This window comes from Hydra vulgaris, chromosome 15 (assembly GCF_038396675.1).
Source record: "Hydra vulgaris chromosome 15, alternate assembly HydraT2T_AEP".
Taxonomy (NCBI): domain Eukaryota; kingdom Metazoa; phylum Cnidaria; class Hydrozoa; order Anthoathecata; family Hydridae; genus Hydra; species Hydra vulgaris.
In genome coordinates this window covers 30,346,279-30,369,070 of record NC_088934.1, presented here as the reverse complement: position 1 = coordinate 30,369,070, position 22,792 = coordinate 30,346,279, and the positions used below count along the sequence as shown (strand labels likewise).

Below are 22,792 nucleotides of genomic sequence, written 5' to 3'. Positions count from 1 at the left end.
TTGTTTGGTGGTATTGAAAATCATGAAAATTGGTAATTTTTTGAAATTTTTCAGTTATTCCTATTGTTATATATTTATATTTTGGTGCAACTTATGATAGTTTACCATTTTGATTTTTCTAATAGTTTTAGATTAGTACATACAATAAACATAATAAAAATGAGTGAAGCACAACTTAGGTCAAAGAAAAAGGAACTTTTTATTATAAAAGAGGCAAAAACAGCTATATCAGGTAGGATTGTTTCTATTAATACTGGAATTATGAAATTACTGGTCACTAAAATAATTATTTAAAAATGTCAAAGTATTTCTGTTTATATGTACAGTTTTCAACAGGCTTGGATGTTTTTCTTTAACTAACTATAATTTTTCTGTAATTAGGCAAAAGAAAGTATCAGGAAAAAAAATTGTTCACAGCCTAAGAGTTTGATAGATGATATACCCAGCAGTGAACTTATAGACACAATTCTAAGTGAGGACTCTTCAAATGAATCTGATTTTAATCCAAGTGATTGGTATCACATAGAAGTCTCCGAAAACCCAGATACAGTAACTGCAAAAATTCCAAAAGATATTTATGTGGGTAATGTTTCACTTAATGCTACAGCCTGTGATATATTGCCAAATGTTTTACAGAAGGTAACAAATACAATTCTTTACCAATCAGGTGTTGAACTTAAAGAAGTTAAAAGCAGCCAGTCTACTTTTTATAGAGAAATAAAAAAAGAAAATGAAAAAATGTCAATCATTACAAAATAGGATATTAAGGTAGCCATTGATGCATCTTCATTTCCATGTATAATTCATTTTGATGGCAAGACCTTGTTTGAGCTAAACAAAGAAAAAGTATTAAAGAGGAATAGAAAGACTGTTTTATTTAACATTAATGGAGAGACTTACCTACTTGGAGTACCTCCGCTAGCATCATCCACTGGTGAAGATCAGCTCTTAAGTGTAACGAATTTAATTAAGGAGCATCAACTCACGTCAAAAACTAGAAGAATATGCTTTGATACAATGTCACCCAATACTGGGACAAATAAAGGATCAGTTTCCAGAATATCTAAAGAACTAGATAAGAATCTTCTCCAAATAGCCTGTAGACATCACGTGACTGATTTAAGAATGCTTCATTTTTGGATATTAGTGACCAATGACAAAACTAATGGACATGACACCAAACTATTGGCATACTCAGTCATGTTTCAAAAGTTTTCAAAAATATACTGAAACTTTGATTTTTGAAACAGAAAAAGATAAAGAGAAAAACTTGACAACTTAATTAGATTGTCAAATGTTTTACTATTTTTTTGTTATGAAATTTAAAAAACACATTTATCTTTCTATTTAACCTTACTTATTTTGATTTTTCAGTATAAATAAATAGCAGTTTTTTAAATACAGGTAACTGACACTCCAGTGGTCACAGTCAACTACTGCTTATACTTTCATTGTCCCCACATGCATGAGGGTGCAATGATATTGGTTGCCCCCTCAGGCATGTTTTGGGAACAAGCATAGGGGGCTGTGTGTTTATATATACACACAGGGCTTATTAATTTATTTAATACTTGTGTATGTATATATATATATATATATATATATATATATATATATATATATATATATATATATATATATATATATATATATATATATATATAAACATAACATTAGCTACAAAAATACCAAATTTCAATACCACCAAACAAAGGTTTTAGAGATGTAACAAAAAAACCATATGATTTTAAACTAAAATAAAGGTCTTTTTTTAAAATATCTTTGCTTCCAACAAGGCTGCAAGCAACAACTAATTAGAGTTGGAAGTTACTGGAAGAGAAAAGATAAAGATTGTAGAGCAAGATAACGATTGACAGACGACTTAAAGGATTGCAAATTATATGAATCAGGAAAGCAAGATTAAGAAAGCGAATTCCAAAGAACTGATGTTTGAGGAAAAAAACTACACAAATTTTTGGAGCACTAAGAAACAGTCACAGAAAAAGGATGAGACTTTATTGAATGACAAATAACATGAGAATGAATTTTAGTAGATGGCACAAGAGATGCTAGCTCTTTAGAGCAGTGCCCACTTAAGTATTTGTAGAAAAGAGAAAGAGAAGCAACATTAAGACGATGTGATAATGGTTGAAGGTTGGCTGCAAAAGCAGGTCCAACTAAGTTTATAATACGTTTTTGCACCTTGTTTAAAAGAAAAAGGGCATCATTAGAAGATCCGCCCCAGATATGGCAACAAAATTCCATACAAGGACAGATTTGAGATTTATAAAGATAGAGAATAGAATCTGGAGTAAGAAAGTGCTGAGCTCGATAAAGAGATGCAACCTTAGCAGGTGCTAATTTTGCAATGAATTTGATATATAGTTTCCAAAAAAGATTGGAAGTGATCCTAGAAGGTGAAGGGTAGATGACTCATCAAGAGTCATTACCATTCAGAAATATATGGAGATCTAAATTATTGCGATAATGATTGGCTGAAAAAAATCGAGTTTTATCTGAATTAAAGTCCACCAGCCACTGTGAGCCCCATGCTGTAATAGAAGTGAGATTATTTTCAAGCTCAAATGCCCCTTCCAAGCAATCATAGAGTGTTGGCTTCTTATCATGACAAGAATAAATAGTAGTATCATCAGCAAACAATGCCACCTTAGATGTGAGAATATCTGGAAGATCGTTAATATAAATTAAAAAAAGTATAGGGCAAAGAATTGAACCTTGAGGAACCCCTGAAGTTACAGAATAAAAAGAAGAGTGCTGTCCATCGAGAACAACTTTTATACTACAATTGGAAAAGAAGGACTCAATAATCTTAAAGATGTTACCAGATATACTGTAAGAAGAAAGCTTATTGAGAAGACCAATATGTGAAACTTTATCAAAAGCTTTAGAGATGTCAAGAGCGATGACCTTAACCTCTCCACCTTTATCTAATGCACAATAAAACCTATAGCTTATTACTGTTAGCAAATCAGCTGTAGAACGAGAAGATCGAAATCCATATTGATGATCAGAAAGTAAGTTATTAGATTCAAGATGAGAGATTAAGTGTTTGTTAATTAAAGATTCAAAAACCTTGCTTATGATAGGAAGAAGACTAATGGGATGGTAGTTAGACGAATCAGATTGCTCTCCAAAATTTTTGAAAATAGGGATACTGGATGCTGCTTTCCAGCAGGCTGGAAAACAAGACTTTGATAAGCACTTGTTTTGAAAGTATAGATGACAGCTCCGGAGAACACTTCTGCAAGACTATAACAGGTATGTTGACCGGGCCACAAGCTGTAGAAGAGTCTAAGCAGGAATTCACTTTAGATACAGAAGCTGGAGTGATATGAATATCAAGCAACGGATCAACCTGTTTGACGGCTATATCAGGTAGAAAGCAACTAGTGGAATCAAGAGATGATATTGATGAAAAGTTTTTAGCAAACAATTCAGCTTTGTCTTTAGGTGAGGTTCAAAGTCTGAACCATACAAGAGAGGTTGAATTACATATTTGCCCTTATTATTGATATAACTAAAAATTCTCTGGAAGTCACGAGAACCTGATTTCATGACCTAAGAATAACAGGCTTTGGCGTTAGACAAAACCTTTTTACAATGGTTACAGAATAAATTGAGATCAGTAGCACCTAACGGTCAATGTGGAGAAACTTACCACTGACTAGGATCAGAAACAAGACATAAGTCAAGTAGAGAAGGTAAATGATTTATGTTTTCTGGAATGCGAGTTGGAAAGTTGATTATTTGAGTTAGGGATTGAGAAAAGCAAAAGCTGTGGGCTTTAACGCCTGCAAAGTCACTGACACTAGAGCCAAGCCATTCAGTGTGATGAGCATTAAAGTCACTGACAACAACAATATTAGCTGATGGATAAAGAGAGAGGGCTTGTCAATTTGATCAATAACATCAAAAAGAGTGCAATCTTGAGATAAAGGAGAGCAATATAAAACAAAGAGAAAGGCAATAGAGTGAAGTGGAGCTAAAAGAAAGCACATAAAAGAAAAGTCTGTGGATTTAAACCTAGTTTCCGACAAATGGGTGAATTCTTACTAATGTAAATGCCCAGACCAGGCATGTGTATTGGAGTCTTTATGAATTAAAGGAAGATATCCATCAACACTAAGATCACAAGATGAGACAGCTGAACTCAAATTAGTCTCACAAAGAGCAAGTAGGTCTGGTTAACCTTGCAAGAGATAAGACTCAACAGAAGAAAAGTTACTTAGAAGACCACGAATATTAGTGAATGATAGGTTTAGAGCTTTTGGTACTTTATTCATTTTTCAATTTGTTAAAGAATCTGACTCAAAGCATAGATAGTATTCAGTACACTGTTTAACAGCCCAAGCTATTGCCTCAATACTATCAATAAACCCTAAGCCATAACAAAGGGCTCCAAATGTGGCCTCCGCAATGCACACCAAAAGTACAAACAGGGACACCACCCATGCGCAACATGGCACTGTTAGTACTTTGAAATTTTTCAGCTGTTGATGGAATCAGCCTCTCTGAGAGCTACCACAGAGTCCAGGAAACCTGAATACCAGCCAGCCTCAGAACCATATAACTGAGTTTTAGAGCTGTACCCTCATTATGAGATAATGGAATAAGTTGTCTAGTCATAAAAACCTAGACACAAGCAAAACCCATGCTTTGAGTCAAGAAAATCCAGCATTCAACATCCTAAAATGGAGACAATGTATTAAAAATACATCTGTGCCAGCCTAATAGATGAAGAAGGGGTTCCAGGCTGGTCAACAGATAGAATCTGTTTACCCCTTAAGTCTTTGCCTAGGAGGCCTTTTACAAGACAGTAGCCAAATGCGTTTAATATCTGCCCAAGATGAGTAATTTTATCGAGACTCTATCTCTAGCCTTTACTCAATCAAGATATATATATATATATATATATATATATATATATATACAATAGCAATTAAATTATATATATATATATATATATATATATATATATATATATATATATATATATATATATATATACAATAGCAATTAAATTATATATATATATATATATATACAATAGCAATTAAATTATATATATATATATATATATATATATATATATATATATATATATATATATATATATATATATATATATATATATATATATATATATGTAGTAAAGTCTATATATATACAGTGGTGGCATAAAGTCTTTGCCACACTGTTAGATTTTACACAACTTGTACTTAGGTTGCCTTGGTGTATTACTTTTTAAAGCTTTTCTTTCGGGAATTTGTCTAAATCTCTAATTGGACATCTCCCGCATTATTAGCAACGGTTTTCATATAGTTTAACTTGTTAATTTAATTGCTATTGTTGGTTAAGACACCTATCTTCAATACAATCTGTATTATACTGGTAAGTAAAATATAGTTTTTGGATGTTTTTGCGCATATTTGTTGAAATTTGTGGTTACTGTATACCACATATTATCACTCTATAACTTTTACTACAATTTTGATTGGTTTAACGCCATAGTAATTATCAATTAATTACTAATCATAATTAGTAATTATAATTAGGCTAATTAACTACAATTACACATATATCATTATTTCACACCAAATCTCTAATTTATTTTTTATTCTTGTCAACTAAACTCACCGTGAACAATTATTTTCTACATAATTTTATGAGTTATTAGAAAAAAATGTGCTTTTTTGTATAGGATTGTTATCGATATGGCCATCCCATTATCTCTTGAACGAAGCCTGCAAATAGTGGTAATGGCAAAACAAGGAATTTCCTACAGGGACATTGCTAAAGCATTAAAGGTTAGCTTGAGGACTGTCACCTACACCATCAAAAGAGAGAGAGACTGGGACAGTAAGAGACAAAAAGGAGTCAATGCCTAGGCACACACAGGCAGTCATTGATGCACGTGGTGGACACACAAAATATTAACATTTTTTTATATTTGTGTTGTTTTTTTACAAGTGCTATGCATTTATATCATTTGAGTCATGTTTGGTGCTGTTTGGTGGTGTTTTAACTTTTGCATAATAAAAATAAATGACTTTTTTCTTGTTTTTCCGAGTGTGGCAAAGTATTTATGCCCCTACTGTATATAGTAAAAAAAAAATATCCCTTCCTCAACATGCCCAGTCTTTGGTCATTTATTCCCTATATTATTGGCTTGAGGAAGGGCGTGTGTGTGTAAAAAGTGATATGATAGTGCTTGAACTTTTTTAGACTCATTTTTTATATATTTGCCCCAAATTTAGGGGGTATGGTTTTTTAGATTTGAAAAAAAAAAAAAAAATATATATATATATATATATATATATATATATATATATATATATATGTATGTATATGTATATTAGGGTGTCTTAAATAACATTTTTGAAAAATATATGCTACCACCCCCTCAATGTGAACTATATGATAAAAAAAAACAAGACTTAAACAATTTTTGAATAAAAAATATTTTTAGGGATCCCTTAAAACCCTTGATCACTTAACAAGTTCCTAATACTATCAGAAAAAAGTTCTTCAAAAGTGTATAATGTTGGGTCCCAAATGAAGCCAAATCATATGAAAATTTCAAAAATGATAATTATATTATAAAAAACTCCATCAAAAAAAAATATTCAAAAAAAAACTTATTAAGATGCACTTTTTTCTTTTTTAATTAATAAACTTCATTTTTAATGCTGTTAAGTCTAGCATATTTGTTTTTATATAATATAGTTATCATTTTAAAATTTTTTATACAATTTCGCTTCATTTAAGACCCAACATGATACACTTTTGAAGAATTTTTTTTTTGATAATGTTAGGAACTTGTTATATGTTCAATGGTCTTGGGGAACCCCTAAAAATATTTTTAATTCAAAAATTTTTTAAAACTAGTGTTTTTTTTTATCATATAAAACACATTAAGGGGGTGGCAGCATATATTTTTCAAAAATAATAATTTTTGGAAAACCCTAATATATATCTATATCTACATGTATCAATATCTACATATATCTATATCTACATATATCTATATCTATCTATTAACTGTTATCTATTAACTGTTCATTATTTCCAAGTTAAAAGAAATGTGGAACAACTCAATTTGCTTGTATTACTATTATTATTTTTACCTGGAGACTATTTATAAAAAACATATATATATAAACATTAAAACTTACAGGACAATCACCATCAGGATAGTTGCTTGGGATAAATATAGAAAAACGAAAAACACCATCTTGATAAATGCCTTGCCTGATAAACAAAACACCAAACCAAACTAAAATCATTTTAAAACTTGTATTTGTTGTCCGTAAAATTGTATATTATTATACACACAGTCAGTGTTTTCATCTCAACAAAACATCTTTACATCTTTACAACTGTAATTTTTCAGTTATAATTTTTGTTACAACAGCCACTAACTTTTAAACAAAAATTTAAACCTAAATTAAAAAAAAGTTTTAATGCTTAATTTTATTAACTCTTAATTAAATATTATTAAATATTTAAAGTGATTTAACCTAACAAAATTCAAATGAGAATGAAGATAGTGCATCTCAGGCTGTGGTAACTGCTTAAAGGTTCCACTTCTATAATTTGGATGATCTGCTCTGTTATTGCAGAGGAACCATCAATGACTTCCTGGAAAGCATCTTAAACTCCTTTTTCTGCATTACCAATTGCGGCATAGTTTACAAAATTCCATCATCTTCATTTGTCGATGAATAAATATTCAACAAGTGTTTTTTTTTTGCAGTAAGCATTTGAAACTTTTACATCATATTTCTGAATATTTCTCTATTCTGAATATTTCTCTATTCAGGTCTAGAGTCTTGACAAACTACTTTATCAAACTCAACTTAATGTTAAGAGGTGATAGAAAAGATCTGGTGGCAGCTTTTGGTTCCAGGTTAAAATTTTTGTTATAAAAGTCAATTTTGTAATGCTGAGAGCTATATCTGCTGTCCAAAATTTACAAAAATCCGCCTTGTAGGTCTAATAAAATGTATCTTGAAATTCCTCAAAATATTGCAGTTGTATTGGCTAAATTTTCTGGATACATTTCAGTTGTCTTCCTAAATGTGTAATGAGACAATTTTATTGAGTTAAGACTTCATGTAGATCTATCTATAAAAAACCTCCACTTTAGTGATAAGTGAGTAATTTCCATTTCATTAAACAGTGCATTAATGCATGGACTGAAACACAGAGTCTTGTGTTGAACTTTGCATAGACTTTCTAGTTTCTTATACAATCTGAGGTAACTGATGTCAATGGTGTAAAGTCTCAATATTTAATTAAATTCAGTTTAATTAAATATTTAAACTTTAATTAATGAAGGTTAAAAATATTAATGCCAAGTTATACTGAACTTTTTGTAATTGTGAGTTTATTGTCATAGCATCAGTTCATATATATATATATATATATATATATATATATATATATATATATATATATATATATATATATATATATATATATATATATATATATATATATATATATATATATACATATATGTATATAAACCTTAGCACAAGTAAATGAGTGCATGAGCACTAAATGCTTGTGTAAAATGGGCGACGCAACTGATAGTGCTTGCGTGATCAATCAAAGAAAAAATAAAAGAGAAAATAAAACGAATATGATAATTATGTTGTTAGTTACACTGCAATGTTTTCTATCATATCATAAATACATCAGAGAAACAATTGTCAGAAACGGCTGCCTTTCTAATAACTATTTACTCAAGCATTGTAGCAATTTCTAGTAAAATTGTTAAAAAGAACATTGCATTTGAACAAATTTTTTTAACTCTTTTTTTTAGTATATATTTAAATAGCTTTTTTATTAAAACGATTGATTAGTTTATAAATATTATTTTGTTTTACATTTCTTTCTATTTTCATATATAAAAAGTTCATTTACTCTTTTTCTTTGTGAATTTTTTTTCCTAATTTTAAAAGTTTCAAAATCACACCTATAGTCCAAAAACTTTTGTTATTAAAACTTGAATGAATTTGATGCTTTTATAATTGTTTTTGTGCTCGTAATTCAATATTTTAATTATTTATAAATAAAGATTTTATTTATAAATAAAGATTTTATTTATAAATATATGTATATCTTTTTTTTAATATGTGTATCTTTTTTTTTTTTAAACGTTATTTCACCTCTCCAAGGCCGAAAAGGCCACTACAGACAAGGAGGCTACTTAATTGTGGTTAACCCTCTCCCAACTCTATAACTTCGTAACACGAACCGTGACAAACAAGGCCGCTGTGCAGAGAAATAAGTTTCGAAAGCTCAGTATTTCCAGGGACGTGGTGGGGATCGAACTTGGAACCTCTCACTTATGAAGCGAGCGCTCTACCACTACATCACTACCACTGTATCTACTATTTTTGCTTAAATTTAGTCATATTTTACTTTAAGTATAAAAAGTTTGCGTAGGTTATATTTTATATTTTATTTTTAAAATGTTTTCTATTTTTTAATGTTTTAACAATAATAATCAAATGACCAGTATAAGAATTTCATTATAAACCATATTAAAAAACTGTTAAAAAAAAAAATTATTTCATAATTACAAAATGCTTATTAAAGCATTATGCCTCACTTAGCCCAAATAAACTGACTAACACAGGTGTGGAGGTGGGCGCAGGCAATCACCTACCACTCCTGCAGAGACTTTCTCTCACTATATAAATAAAATGAAATACCTAATGGATCTTTAGCCGATGGTATAACATAAACACCAGGTAAACGAGTTTTTTTAACATGATTGCTATATAAATATAAAAATTGAATTTTAATAATATAACTTTGATATTATTGAAAAGCATTAAATATTGAAACCTTATGTATATACTCACAATTCAGCAGCTATAGAGTATTCTAAAAAGAAAGGTCCATAACTTTTAATGTTTTCATTGTGTAAGTTTTCATTTGAAGGCAGCAGCTTTTCCTTTAAGGATTCTTTCATTAGCAATTCTTCATCAGGAGTAGGTTCTGGTGGCAACTTTTTACTAACAGGCATTGGCTTTGGTGGAGGATTTTCATGTCCAAGGGAAAAAGAAAACTAAAAATATAAAACATTTATATATAGGATAAACGTGTGTGCGTGTGTGTGTATATATATACATATATATATATATATATATATATATATATATATATATATATATATATATATATATATATATATATATACACACACACATATATATCCTTTTATCCTAGTCAAAAGAGGACGATAAAAGGTATGAAAAAGTCTCTTTCAACAACATTTGAGCGACTTCAAAAAATAAGTTACACTTAAATCTCATCTAAAAATTAAATTTAAACAACAACGAAGTACATTAAGTTTTATAATTTTTTTAAAAACTGCAATAATAACGACTAGAAAGTGTTTTTTTTAATTAATAGTGTTTCTGTCTTTTTAAACATATTTTTAAAACATGCAGAGTGTTGCTATATCTTATAGCCTGGTGCTACAAGGGAGTGTTGCTACATCAACTATCTTATAGCCTACTGCTACAAGGGAGTGCTGCTACATTCACTATCTTATAGCCTGCTGCTACGAGAAAATGCTGCTACATCGACTGAGGGTTTGGTTTGGGCAAGCAATCTATCATTTAAAAAAAAAATTTTTTTCAAGCGCTTAATTTTTTTCAGGTCTGGTTTATTAGCGTTCTCTTTAAAACTACAGTTTATGGAAGAAACTTTTCGACTACCATGCAAGACTATATATATATATATATAAATCCAAATCATTTTTCAAAAAATTAAAAAGAAAAAATCTTCCTTGTAATTTATAAAAATCCTTCATATCTAGATGATTCCTGCCCAAATTCTAACCTACAGCTGATGTATGTACTCAAGCCCCTGCAGCAGGGTAGGATTTACCTATAAGCCAACTAGGCCGTAGTCTAAGGCCTCACAATTTTTGGGACCCCAGACATTATAAATCTGATTTTAACAATTTATAAGTTTTATAAGAAATTTTTTTTTTTTTGTGTGTTTTGAATTAGTAGAAAATTATTTCAAATTTAATTTTTTTGAAAAAATAAAGACTTGAAAATCAACGTAAAGTACTTTAATTCAAATGATAGATAATTTCATAAGGTTATGTAACTTAGGTTAAAGTAATTTGTAACATAGCATAGTAGCAAGTGCTGGTTTCTTTTGTAACATAGCATAGTAGCAAGTGCTGGTTCCTTTTGTAACATAGCATAGTAGCAAGTGCTGGTTCCTTTTGCACTTATTGTTTAAATATATTTACAATTATATAATTAATATATAATAATAATATATAATTACAAAACTTTAATGAAAACTTCAAATTCATGTGCAGGGAACGAATTAAGTGTATCATGATTGCTTTTCACACCTTTGCAATTAGTTTTTTCTTAAAAAAAATATATTGGCGATTTTTTTTAAGAAAACATTAAACTTTGCAAATATTAAACTTTGCAAAACATTAAACATTGCAAAAGTTAAAATAAAAATTAAATAAAAAAAAAAATTAAAATTAAAATTAATAAATTATTTTACTTCTGTTCTAAGAAATTTTTGTCTAAAAAAATAATTTAAGCATTTTCTTTAACTTAATAAAATATAATTAGATTTATTAAACCAAATTTTTTTGTTTCACTTTTTATTGTAAAACAATTTGAATAAAAAAATTGAATGAAAACATCAATTTAAAAACTGTTTAAATTAAAAACCTAATTATATGTAAATTTTTATTAGTACGCTATATCAATAAACAATAAATTATAAAAAACATGGTATCTAATGTTTTTTTGCTTACTTACTCGTTTGGTCTATAGATTATAGACTTGTATGGTCTATAGACATGTTTTTGCGCAAATATGAGGATTAAAGTTTTAAGATGATAATTTTTTAATTTATCAACTTGAACTATTTATTTACTTCGTTTTATTTTATTAAGGTTATAAACTGTATAAAACAGCAATAAAACAGTGTCACAAAGTTTTACATTAACACAAGTTCTTTATTAAAGTTCTTTGTTAAACCAACTTCGCAGCTTGTTTTATTGTTGTTTTATAGCTTTTTACAATAACAATTAAATACTTTTTTTTAAATAAAACTTGCTTTATTGCTAGCATAGACATATTAGATTTCTATGACTAATTAAAGTGGGTAATATTTGCTATTTTACTCTTACTTTTTTAAGTATCATGTTAAGTAGAAACAATTACTAAAAGTAATATCTTAATAGTATTAAATGCCTTACTTGCTACATGTTACACTATAACTGCAATTTAAACTTAAATTATAACTTAAGCTGTTAATTATAACAGTTTAATTTAGTTTATTGTTTAGAGGAGTTTAAAATAACTTAAGTTATTTTAAACTCCTCTAAACAATAAAATTATAAGATCATATTTAAATATGAGAGATAATATGTTAAAAAAATAACAATTACAAACTAATGTACAAGAGATACAAATTTATACTGATGCAACCCCCCCCTCCTTTACCGCAGGGGATGAAGGTGGGGGTCAAAAAATTTTTTTCTCTTCGCGATTAGATTTTTTCCCACGAATTCAAGCCCTGATGTGGAATGTAAAACATGAGAATGCCTAAAACTTTTAAATTTTTTTGGAGGTTTTTTCAAAATAAAATTTTTTACTTTTGCTGTTTAAATAATTTCCACTTTCATTGTTTAAATAATTTCCATAATTTGAAAGCAAGTTTTTTTTACAACTTCTTACAACACAATAACTTTGAGTTTCATAAGAAAAAAATTAGTATCACTGCGATGTTTTAGTGCTAAACAAAAAGAACTAAACAAGTAGATATTACATTATCAAAATTATTTTTAAAACTTTATTTATTTTAGCATAAGAGAGCTTATGAGAGTGGTGCACAAAATTATTTTAAAAAAACAACAACAAACAAACAAAAAAAACAAAAATTCAGGAGAGCAATCTGATTCGTCTAACTACCGTCCCATAAGTCTTCTTCCTATCATAAGCAAGGTATTTGAACCTTTAACTAACAAACACTTAATTTCTTATCTTGAATCTAATAACTTACTTTCTGACCATCAATATGGATTTCGATCTTCTCGTTCTCCAGCTGATTTGCTAACAGTAATAGCTGACAGGTTTTATCATGCATTAGATGAAGGTGGAGAGGTTAAGGCCATCGCTCTTGACATTTCAAAAGCTTTTGATAAAGTTTGGCATGCTGGTCTTCTCCATAAGCTTTCTTCTTATGGTGTATTCGGCAACATCTTTAAGATTATTGAATCCTTCGTTTCCAATCATAGCATAAAGTTGTTCTCGATGGACAGCACTCTTCTTTTTATTCTGTAACTTCAGGGGTTTCTCAAGGTTCTATCCTTGGCCCTATACTCTTTTTAATTTACATCAACGATCTTCCAGATATTCTCACATCTAAGGTGGCATTGTTCGCTGATGATACTACCATTTATTCTTGTCGTGATAAGAAACCAACACCCTCTGATTGCTTGGAGAGGGCATTTGAGCTTGAAAAGGATCTCACTTCTGCTACAGCATGGGGCCCACAGTGGCTGGTGAACTTTAATTCAGATAAAACTCAATTTTTTTCAGCCAATCGTTATCGCAATAATTTAGTTCTTCTTATATTTATGAACGGTGATGTACTCGATGAGTCACCTACTCTTCATCTTCTAGGATTAACTCTTACTTCCAATCTTTCTTGGAAACCATATATCAAATCAGTTGCAAAATTAGCATCTGCTAAGGTTGCATCTCTTTATCGAGCTCGTCACTTTCTTACTTCGGATTCTATTCTCTATCTCTATAAATCTCAAATCCAGCCTTGTATGGAATACTGTTGCCATATCTGGGGCAGATCTTCTAATGATGCCCTTTCCTTTTTAGAAAAGGTGCAAAAACGCATTGTAAACATAGTTGGACCTGCTCTTGCAGCCAACCTCCAACCATTATCACATCGTCGTAATGTTGCTTCTCTTTCTCTTTTCTACAAATACTGTAATGGGCACTGCTCTAAAGAGCTAGCATCTCTTGTGCCATCTACTAAAATTCATTCTCGTGTTACTAGTCATTCAATTAAGTCTCATCCTTTTTCTGTAACTGTTCCTAAGTGCTACAAAAATGCTTATTTGTCTAGTTTTTTTCCTCGAACATCAGTTCTTTGGAATTCGCTTCCTTCATCTTGCTTTCCTGATTCATATAATTTGCAATCCTTTAAGTCGTCCGTCAATGGTTATCTTGCTTTACAATCTTTATCTTTTCTCTTTCAGTAACTTCCAACTTTAATTAGTGGCTGCTTGCAGCCTTGTTGGAAGCGAAGATGTTTAAAAAAAAAAAAAAAAAAAAAATTTAAGTTGATATAATTTTCATTTGTCATTTCTATCGCTGTGGTAGTATCTATTCTACCAAAGTGCTATTATATGGTGCATCAAAAAAGTTTTAAATTTTTAGACCTTTATTTAGAACTTTCACTATTTTTGTTGTTTTTTGGCTCTTTTTTTTTTTTATCTTCCTTGAGCACCACTAAGTTTCTTTTTATCTATCTGGTTAATATACATTAGACTTTTTAAAGTAGTTTATACTAAAATAATGTTAACAAAATATTCTATTAATACAAGGTAATTAAATTAATAAAATATACAATTCAAAATGATTCAAATAATTTAACAATATGCTAAAGTATATGAACTAAAAAAACAGAAAATTCATTTTTATTCAATATTTGCGCTTATAAAATATTTATTTAAAAGTATTAATCAATTAGGTTTCAATAAACTAACATACACGTATAAAAATTACCACTTTTATGCTAAACATATTACTTGGCAAGAAACTCACTTGCTCAATATTTTTCATCTCAGAATTTTTATTCATCATGCACATTGCGCAAGAAAAGTAATTGTAATACTAACCATTAAGACAAAATATACAAAAAAAACTTTTTATAAACAACATTTTAAAAATGAACTAAAAAGTAAAAAATTAACTACTTTATGGCACCAAAGGACTTTGTGCATGAACACAAACTGAAATATTTATTAAAGTCAATGACTGAAAATGTTGGGTGCCAATAGGAAAGGGATATAGGAAATGCCAATAGGAAATAGTTGCCCAACATTTTTAGTCCATTTTTAAAATTTTGTTCTTAAAGAGTTTTTTATATATTCTTTTTATTATTCAACAGCGATTCTATTTATTTACACTAAACTAAAATGCTTAACTGAACTGTTTGTTTGTTTTAATTACTTTTCTTAACAATTTTCTTAACGATTTATTCTAAACTAAAGTCTGTTTTGTCTGCGTTGTTTGTTAGAATGACTTTTTTAACGATTATTTTTATTATTACTGCTGACCTCGTGCTTGTTTTGTGCAGACAATCTGCACAAAACAAGCACGAGGTCAGCAGTGATTATTTAATGATTATTTAATGTATTGTCACTTTTGCGAACCAAATAAGTCAGTACAGTTTCTCTAAAATGTCTCTATGCTCAGATGATTTTTTAATAAAAAAACAACATTTGTTGTAAGGCAATAATAAAAAATCTTAAAAACTTTAAACACAATGCAAAAGACACTTCTTTTTGAGGAAGTATTTTTTGCTTTGTGTGTAAAGTTTCAAGTCTATTTCTGTTCCAAAAACATTGATATTTTTAAATTTTGATGTTAATCCTGATCTCAATGAAGATATTTCAAATTGACTTTCTTTTTTTACAGCATTTTATTCAACTTAATTTCTTGTCAGTTTATTTTTTTTTTTTTGTTTTGTTTTATATATATATATATATATATATATATATATATATATATATATATATATATATATATATAAAACAAAAACTGACTGAAGTTTTTGGAGACACATCCATAGTTTATAAAATAATGTATTCATAATCTTGGAAAATTAGTGAGAAGAACAATCTTTAACTATCAATAACTAGCAAAAAAATCCTTGTATATCTTTTCTTTTTGTATGGATTATATAAAAGGAAAATAAAAAATTGTCAAAAGTTGTCACACAGTTTTACCACAGGCCGTTTAATTAAAGTTCACTGGAATTTTAGTTATACATATACATAGAATTATTTTTCAGAAACTTGAATGTTTTTACTATATAGGACTTATATACCATTAAAATTACTAAATCAAAATTACCTTGCTTTTTAGTTGCTGCGCAAGCGTTTGTTTATGGGATTTAAACATATCTTTGGCTATTCGAGTAGAGAGCAGTGAGTTTATAGAGCTGCGATATTTTCAGAATTGTTGATATTTTACAATATAGTTGCATATTATATAAACATACCTAAAAAAGTGAAAATAAATTTATACTGTTCATTCATTAATACTACTAATGCAATTTTCAAAAAACGGAAATATTTGCAACTATAACCTTTTACTAATAACTTTGTAACAAAAAGTTAACATTTATTTATTAGATAACTATTTTACCGAAAAATATGCTATGCCACTTAGAAAGTTTAACGGTGCTAATTATTTTCAAAACAATTTTACAACTCTTGCCTTTTTTATTTTCTTTTTATTTATACTAACGAATTCGTACTAAGAAAAGAGTTAAGCGGGATGTTGATCATTTTTCGCTAACGAGATTTATCCCAAAAGCAGTATGCGCATCTCTCCCCAAAGTGCATTACCATTTTTGTGAGTGGTTATTTTCTTTTCCTTTGTTTTTATATTTAGAAGCTGGTTCTTAAAACAATATGCATACTACTACAATTAAAGTAGTAGTATGCATATATTAAAGTAAAGCGCTTGCTTCATAAGCGAGAGGTTCCGAGTTCGATCCCCACCACGTCCCTGGTAGTACCGCGCTCAACTTGTTTCTCCGCGCAGCGGCCTTGTTTGTCAAGGTTCGTGTTTCGGAGTTACAGAGTTGAGAGAGGGTTATAACCACTATTAAGTAGCCTCCTCATCTGTAGTGGCCTTCTCGGCCTTGAGGAGGTGAATAACAAAAAAAAAAAAAAAAAATAAAAAAAAAAAAAAAATTATCTTGAAGAACAATTATAATAAAAATACATTTATCACGTTTTAGGCTACCTGAATGATTAATGTCGCAATCGAAAGAAAAATATGTAAGGATTTACTAAACGCTATACTCTAACTAGAAATATTTGATTTCTTATTAAAAACTTATTTAATATGAGTTTTAAGGACCTGATTTTTTTTAAAAACACTCAATAGCAGTTTGCATTAGGCCTGTAAATCGAGCCGAACGAGCCAAGCTTGCCAGGGCTCGGCTTGGCTCGTTTACATATTAAGAGTGTTCAGGCTCTGCTCGACCTCGTTTTAAACATGAGATTCTTTGTTCGAGCTCGGCTCGTTAAGGATTAGTATTGTTTGGGCTCGGCTCGTTTTACATGTCGCTCGAGCTCGACTGGTTTAAAACTCGAAATAATTATTGTAACCTCTTAGTTTAAAGCTCGTTTAGTAAAAAAAAATTGTTCGTTAAAGGCTCGTCTGTAAATAATGCAAGTCCAAATCAACAAACAACATAAACAATCCTACAATCTATTAAACATGCAAATAAACAACATAATTAAATAAGATCCCACTAATCTAATAGTTCAAAAAAAAATTCAAAACAAATAGTTCAAACTTTTTGTTCAAAGTTCAAACATAATGTAAACTCTCAAAAACATAATAACTCCTATTAAACACTGCACTCTAATAGTTCAAATTACATTTTCACAAATATAAGTCTTGCTCTCATTGCATTGGATAAATATATATATATATATATATATATATTATATATATATATATATATATATATATATATATATATATATATATATATATATATATATATATATATATATATATATATATATGTATATATATATATATATATATATATATATATATATATATATATATATATATATATATATATATATATATATATATATATATATATATATATATATATATATATACAGTATCGGACAAAACGAGTGCAACCAAATAATGCTAATTTAGTTTCTTTATATAAAAGTGCTGCATTTTTTCAATTTAGAGAAATAACTATGTAAATGTTTAGAGACAAAGTTCTTCAAGTTTTATTCATCACAAAGTTCATTATTTGTACACGAAAATTAATAAATTAATCAAAAGTATTAAAAAAAGTTGATTTCCTTCTGGACAAAACAAGTGCAACTCGACAAAATGTTGACCAAGCTGTATTTCGCTATCAATATTTCGTGGCGAATCCTTTGTTGTCGATCACAGCCTTGCATCTTCGAGGCATACATTCGATAAGGTGATCAATGAAACTTTGTAGAATCGCTACCCAGGCCTTTTGGATTTGTTCAAACAGTTGATCCTTATTACAAACACCTTCACAATTAGTTCTGCGGTTGACGATCTCCCACAGGTTCTCAATCGGGTTGAGATCCGGCGATTGAGGCGGCCAATCCATCACCGATAGGTGGTTGTCTTGAAACCACTGCTTGACTACTTTTGCAGTGTGTTTCGGATCGTTGTCTTGCTGAAAAGCCCATTTTATTGGCATATTCCATTCAGCATGAGGTAACATAACATCTATCAGGATATTTTTATACATGAAACGGTCCATTATTCCATCGTTTCGATGTATTGGACCCAGACCGTTAGCAGAAAAACACCCCCAGACCATTACATTACCTCCACCATGCTTCACGGTCTTATGGCAGTAGCGTAAATTGAGGCGTTTTCCGGCCGGTCGACGTACACGGCAAATGCCATCGCTCCCAATGATGTTGAACTTCGATTCATCACTGAACAGGACAGTTCGCCATTTCTGCACATTTCAGTCAATATGAGATGTAGCAAACAGGAGTCTTTTCTTCTGGTTTTTTAGTAAAATCAGCGGTTTCTTTGCAGGGCGTCGAGAAAACAATCCGGCTTCAACAGCACGTCGTCTGATTGTTCGGTCCGATACAGGCAGCTCTAATTGCTTTTGTATCTCGACTGATGATATCCAGGGATAATTCTTGACGGATCTGGCGATCATAGAATCCTCTCTAGAAGTGGTGGAACGCGGTCTTCCACCTTTGTTATCTGCTGCCAACTTCCCCGTAGAACGACATTTTTTTACGCGATTATTATCACTAATACTTTTTTGTGACATTCCACTTACGTAATCGCCAATAATTTTCTTTTTTAGTTCCAATCCAAGACTGTCGGGAGCCATTTTTGCACTTGAATTCATAAAAATAATAAAAATAATCAGGCTTCTCAAGGCTTACCGTGTTATATTTACCTTGTGATGATACAATAATGCTCTGTGGAACACAATGTCTTGGTTGTATGTGGACTGTATTGATGTAATGAAACACTTGTTGTATTTCACTTCTTGTATCGATGTTTTTCGATAAAACACTTTGATAAAACTCACTTCGATAAACTGTCTTGATAATACTGACTGATTGACTTCCATATACTGACTGAATTACATGTCGATTTACATGTCTCTTATATAGTAAAATGAACCTGTGTGAACCTGTTCTGGAAGATTCTAGATGCTTCTTTTCGATGCTTCTGGAAGCTTCTGGATGCGTCTGGATGCTTTTGCATGCTTCTTCTGGAAACTTCTGGAAGCTTCTGCATGCTTCTGGAAACTTCTGGAAACTTCTGGATACTTCCTTTAATTATTAAAAAACTTCCGTGATGTTGAGACGGGCCAGACTTGAGAAAATGAAACAAACCAAAAAAGTTGCACTTGTTTTGTCCGCTGCAAAATGGCACTTGTCAACGAAATTCTGTCTGTGTGCTGTCACCTGTCAGCTGATTGCTCATGTCATGGCATGCTATGACTCCAGACTCCTGAACTGTTTGCTGTGGTAGTATAGTTCGTTTCATTTTTAAGACATGTAAAATTAGGAACACTCTTTAGCATTGTTCGATGTTGGTTGCAAATGTTTTGTCCAATACTGTATATATATATATATATATATATATATATATATATATATATATATATATATATATATATATATATATATATATATATATATATATATATATATATATATATGTATATATATATATATATATATATATATGTATATATATATATATATATATATATATTCGAGCTTTAATCGAGCCTATATGAACAAGCCTATGATGTTCAAGCTCGGCTCGTTTAATAAACGAGCCTAATTTTTTGTTCAAGCCCGGCTCGTTTACCATTCGAGCCGAACATGAACGAGTTCTTGTCGAGCCAATCACCGAGCCGTTCACGAACACGAGCCAGAATTTACAGCCCTAGTTTGCATTCGTAAAAATAACTACATGAGAAAGTTTTCAACTTTTGTGCGTGACCATGATACGTAGTGGAAACCTGTAACTTTCTGAATATCTTTACTAAAAGGGTGGTTTAATGTTGGTCTATGGGTTAATGTGAGTCTAATTAACATTTATCAGTTTTTCAGAAGAAAGGCTTTAGATAGAAGCTTTTTTCTCTTTATGTTATAGATGGTTAAAACAGCTCTCTAATTTTAAAATATTAGTTTACTAGGCAAATTGCTAGGTTCATTTTTGATTTAAAATAGCGCATACATTTAAACAGAGAGGTTTATTTAAAATCTTTAACTTTGAAAAAAAGGTACTAAAAATAGGCGCATTTAGAAAATGTTTTATCTGAAAAAAAAGTTACTTTATAATTAGGTTTAATTAGTTTTAGAACAGAAAGAGAATTTCATAGTTTTTTTGAAATTCACAGCAAAGTCGGGTGGGGTAACGTTGGCCAAAATATCAATATGTATTGTGCTATTAAGAATCTAACACTTATTCAAAAGTAAATACTTAAAAAATGTAAATTAGTATAAATTAAAAGTCTGGCTATGTTTCTGGATTAATTTTTTTGGAACCATGATGCTATAAATTTATTAGATGATCATTAAAGATGTAATGATATTATATTTTTCATTGAAACTAGTAGATAACGCAGTGTAGCAGTTTTAAAGCTTCAATCCAAACATTACTTTATTTTTTTTTAGAAAGATGAATTCTAATAACAAACACAAAAACTTTTGGTTAATTTTAAATTGTACTTCCGCTTTATTCTTTCTCAAACAAAATTTTTATCAGTATTTTAATTTTTGAAATTTTAATATTAGTGGAAGTTCGCGTATATAGGGCCTCCTTGTACCTGGAGTCACCGCACGATATTTGAAAACTATAAAATTTTAAATTTTGCTTTTCAATCAGGTGATAAGTTATAAAAAGTTTTACTTTTTAATCCTATTTTGATAGTCGGAAAGCGTGGCCACAACACATACTACGACATGTTATAATTGGAAAATGTTTTTTGATGATCTAAAGTAAATTCAGAATCTAGAGATCCTTGGTTCAACGTCACTACTGGGCAAGTTTAACAACATTGGTAAAGAAGGGGGCGTGAATTCCTTTCAAATGCTTCTACGCGGCGCTCTGTGATAAGACCGTAAGAAATTCTTGGGGCACCTAGAATAATTAATTAAAAAAAAGTATTTTAGCTAGGGCCATATGTGCCTGAAGAATCTATTGATAAAGAGGTAGTTTGTTGAACTTTTAAAAAAATCTCCAGAAAAGAAAATTACCACTTTACGCGTAGATTTATTTTTCAATTTTTCTTAGAACTATTAGTCAATTTTGCAATTTATTTCAGTGTTGCAATCAAATAACACTAGATAAATTTGTTGGAAACAATCTAAAATTAAATAAAATTTTAATCAAATTTATGTGTTAATCTTTGTTGTCATTTTATTATAGATCTAAACCTAATTTTCAAAGAGTAGCCTAAGGTAATATAGGTAGTAGCCCAAGGTACAATAAAAAAATGTTTATTGTACTTAGGGCCAATAAATTTTAAACCCTTTTAGATGACGGACGTTTATAATTTAAGTCATTGTATGGTTGTTTTAAAAAGTTTAAAAATGAAAAAAAATTTATTTTTTAGTGTTCAAATTTAGATGATTTTTTTAATAACATTTTAATATTAATACAAAGTAACTAGTATAGAGTAGTGATCATGCCAGTTTAACCACTTTTTAGACAAGTCTGGGGCCTTGAGTTTGTACATTGAAAAGATCCGGCCTTAGGTACACGAACTTCCCCTATATACTCAATATGGAGAATTGTAAAGTGATTTCTTTTATATAAATAAGCACAAGTTAAAAAAAGCTTTGGAAGTTAAACTGCAAGAAAGCTTTTCACTCTTTGTAAAACAGCTAACAGAGTTAAATTTTTTTTTTTGCATTTCTAATTAGGTGCCTTAAACGTGTTAAATATTTTTGCATTTAAAGCATCTTTTAAAGAACTATTATGTTTTAACATACGATCCAATAATTTAAATATAATACATACTCAATAATTCCTATCATATTTTTACTATGAATTGGTATGTTTCATCGGAAAAAGGTAAAATGTGACTTAGACCCACATTATCTTACTTAACTTTATAACCCGGGAAAACCTTTTGGTGGAATGATAGCCGAAACTATGGGATCACTTACAAATCAGACTACAACGTCCTGGCAAGTTATTTACATTTGAATTTTCATCTTAGTAAATACAAAACGTGTTTTAAATGTTAATAAACGTATTAAAATGGGATATTTTATTGATGGACAAACATGGGAAATGATAGCTTATTTTGCATTTCTACAGCCCTAAATCATGATTATTTTGTAAAAACTGTTTAAATTGATACGAAAGGTGTTATTAACATAAATTGATATGAAACGTATTATGACATAAACGATCTTTGAAAAAAT

The 22,792-nt window shown here is 29.7% G+C and overlaps 1 protein-coding gene across 4 annotated transcripts in view; it reads right to left on the bottom strand.

The window, feature by feature from the left end:
- LOC100197497 (protein AKTIP homolog) overlaps positions 1 to 16,690 on the bottom strand; it is a 28,626-nt gene extending 11,936 nt beyond the window's left edge. For 2 of the 4 annotated variants that reach the window (XM_065820747.1, XM_065820745.1), the window contains exons 1-5: positions 16,485 to 16,688; positions 16,191 to 16,338; positions 9,900 to 10,105; positions 9,747 to 9,811; positions 7,197 to 7,297 (exon numbers count right to left, since the gene is read on the bottom strand). In XM_065820747.1, coding sequence (XP_065676819.1) covers positions 7,197 to 7,297; positions 9,747 to 9,811; positions 9,900 to 10,105; positions 16,191 to 16,238 — 420 coding nt within the window. In that variant the 5' untranslated portion in view covers positions 16,239 to 16,338; positions 16,485 to 16,688. Of the gene's footprint in view, positions 1 to 7,196; positions 7,298 to 9,746; positions 9,812 to 9,899; positions 10,106 to 16,190; positions 16,339 to 16,484 lie in introns of all 4 variants that reach the window. The other 2 variants (XM_065820746.1, XM_065820748.1) reach the window with 2 other exon arrangements.
- Positions 16,691 to 22,792: the final 6,102 nt, after the last annotated feature.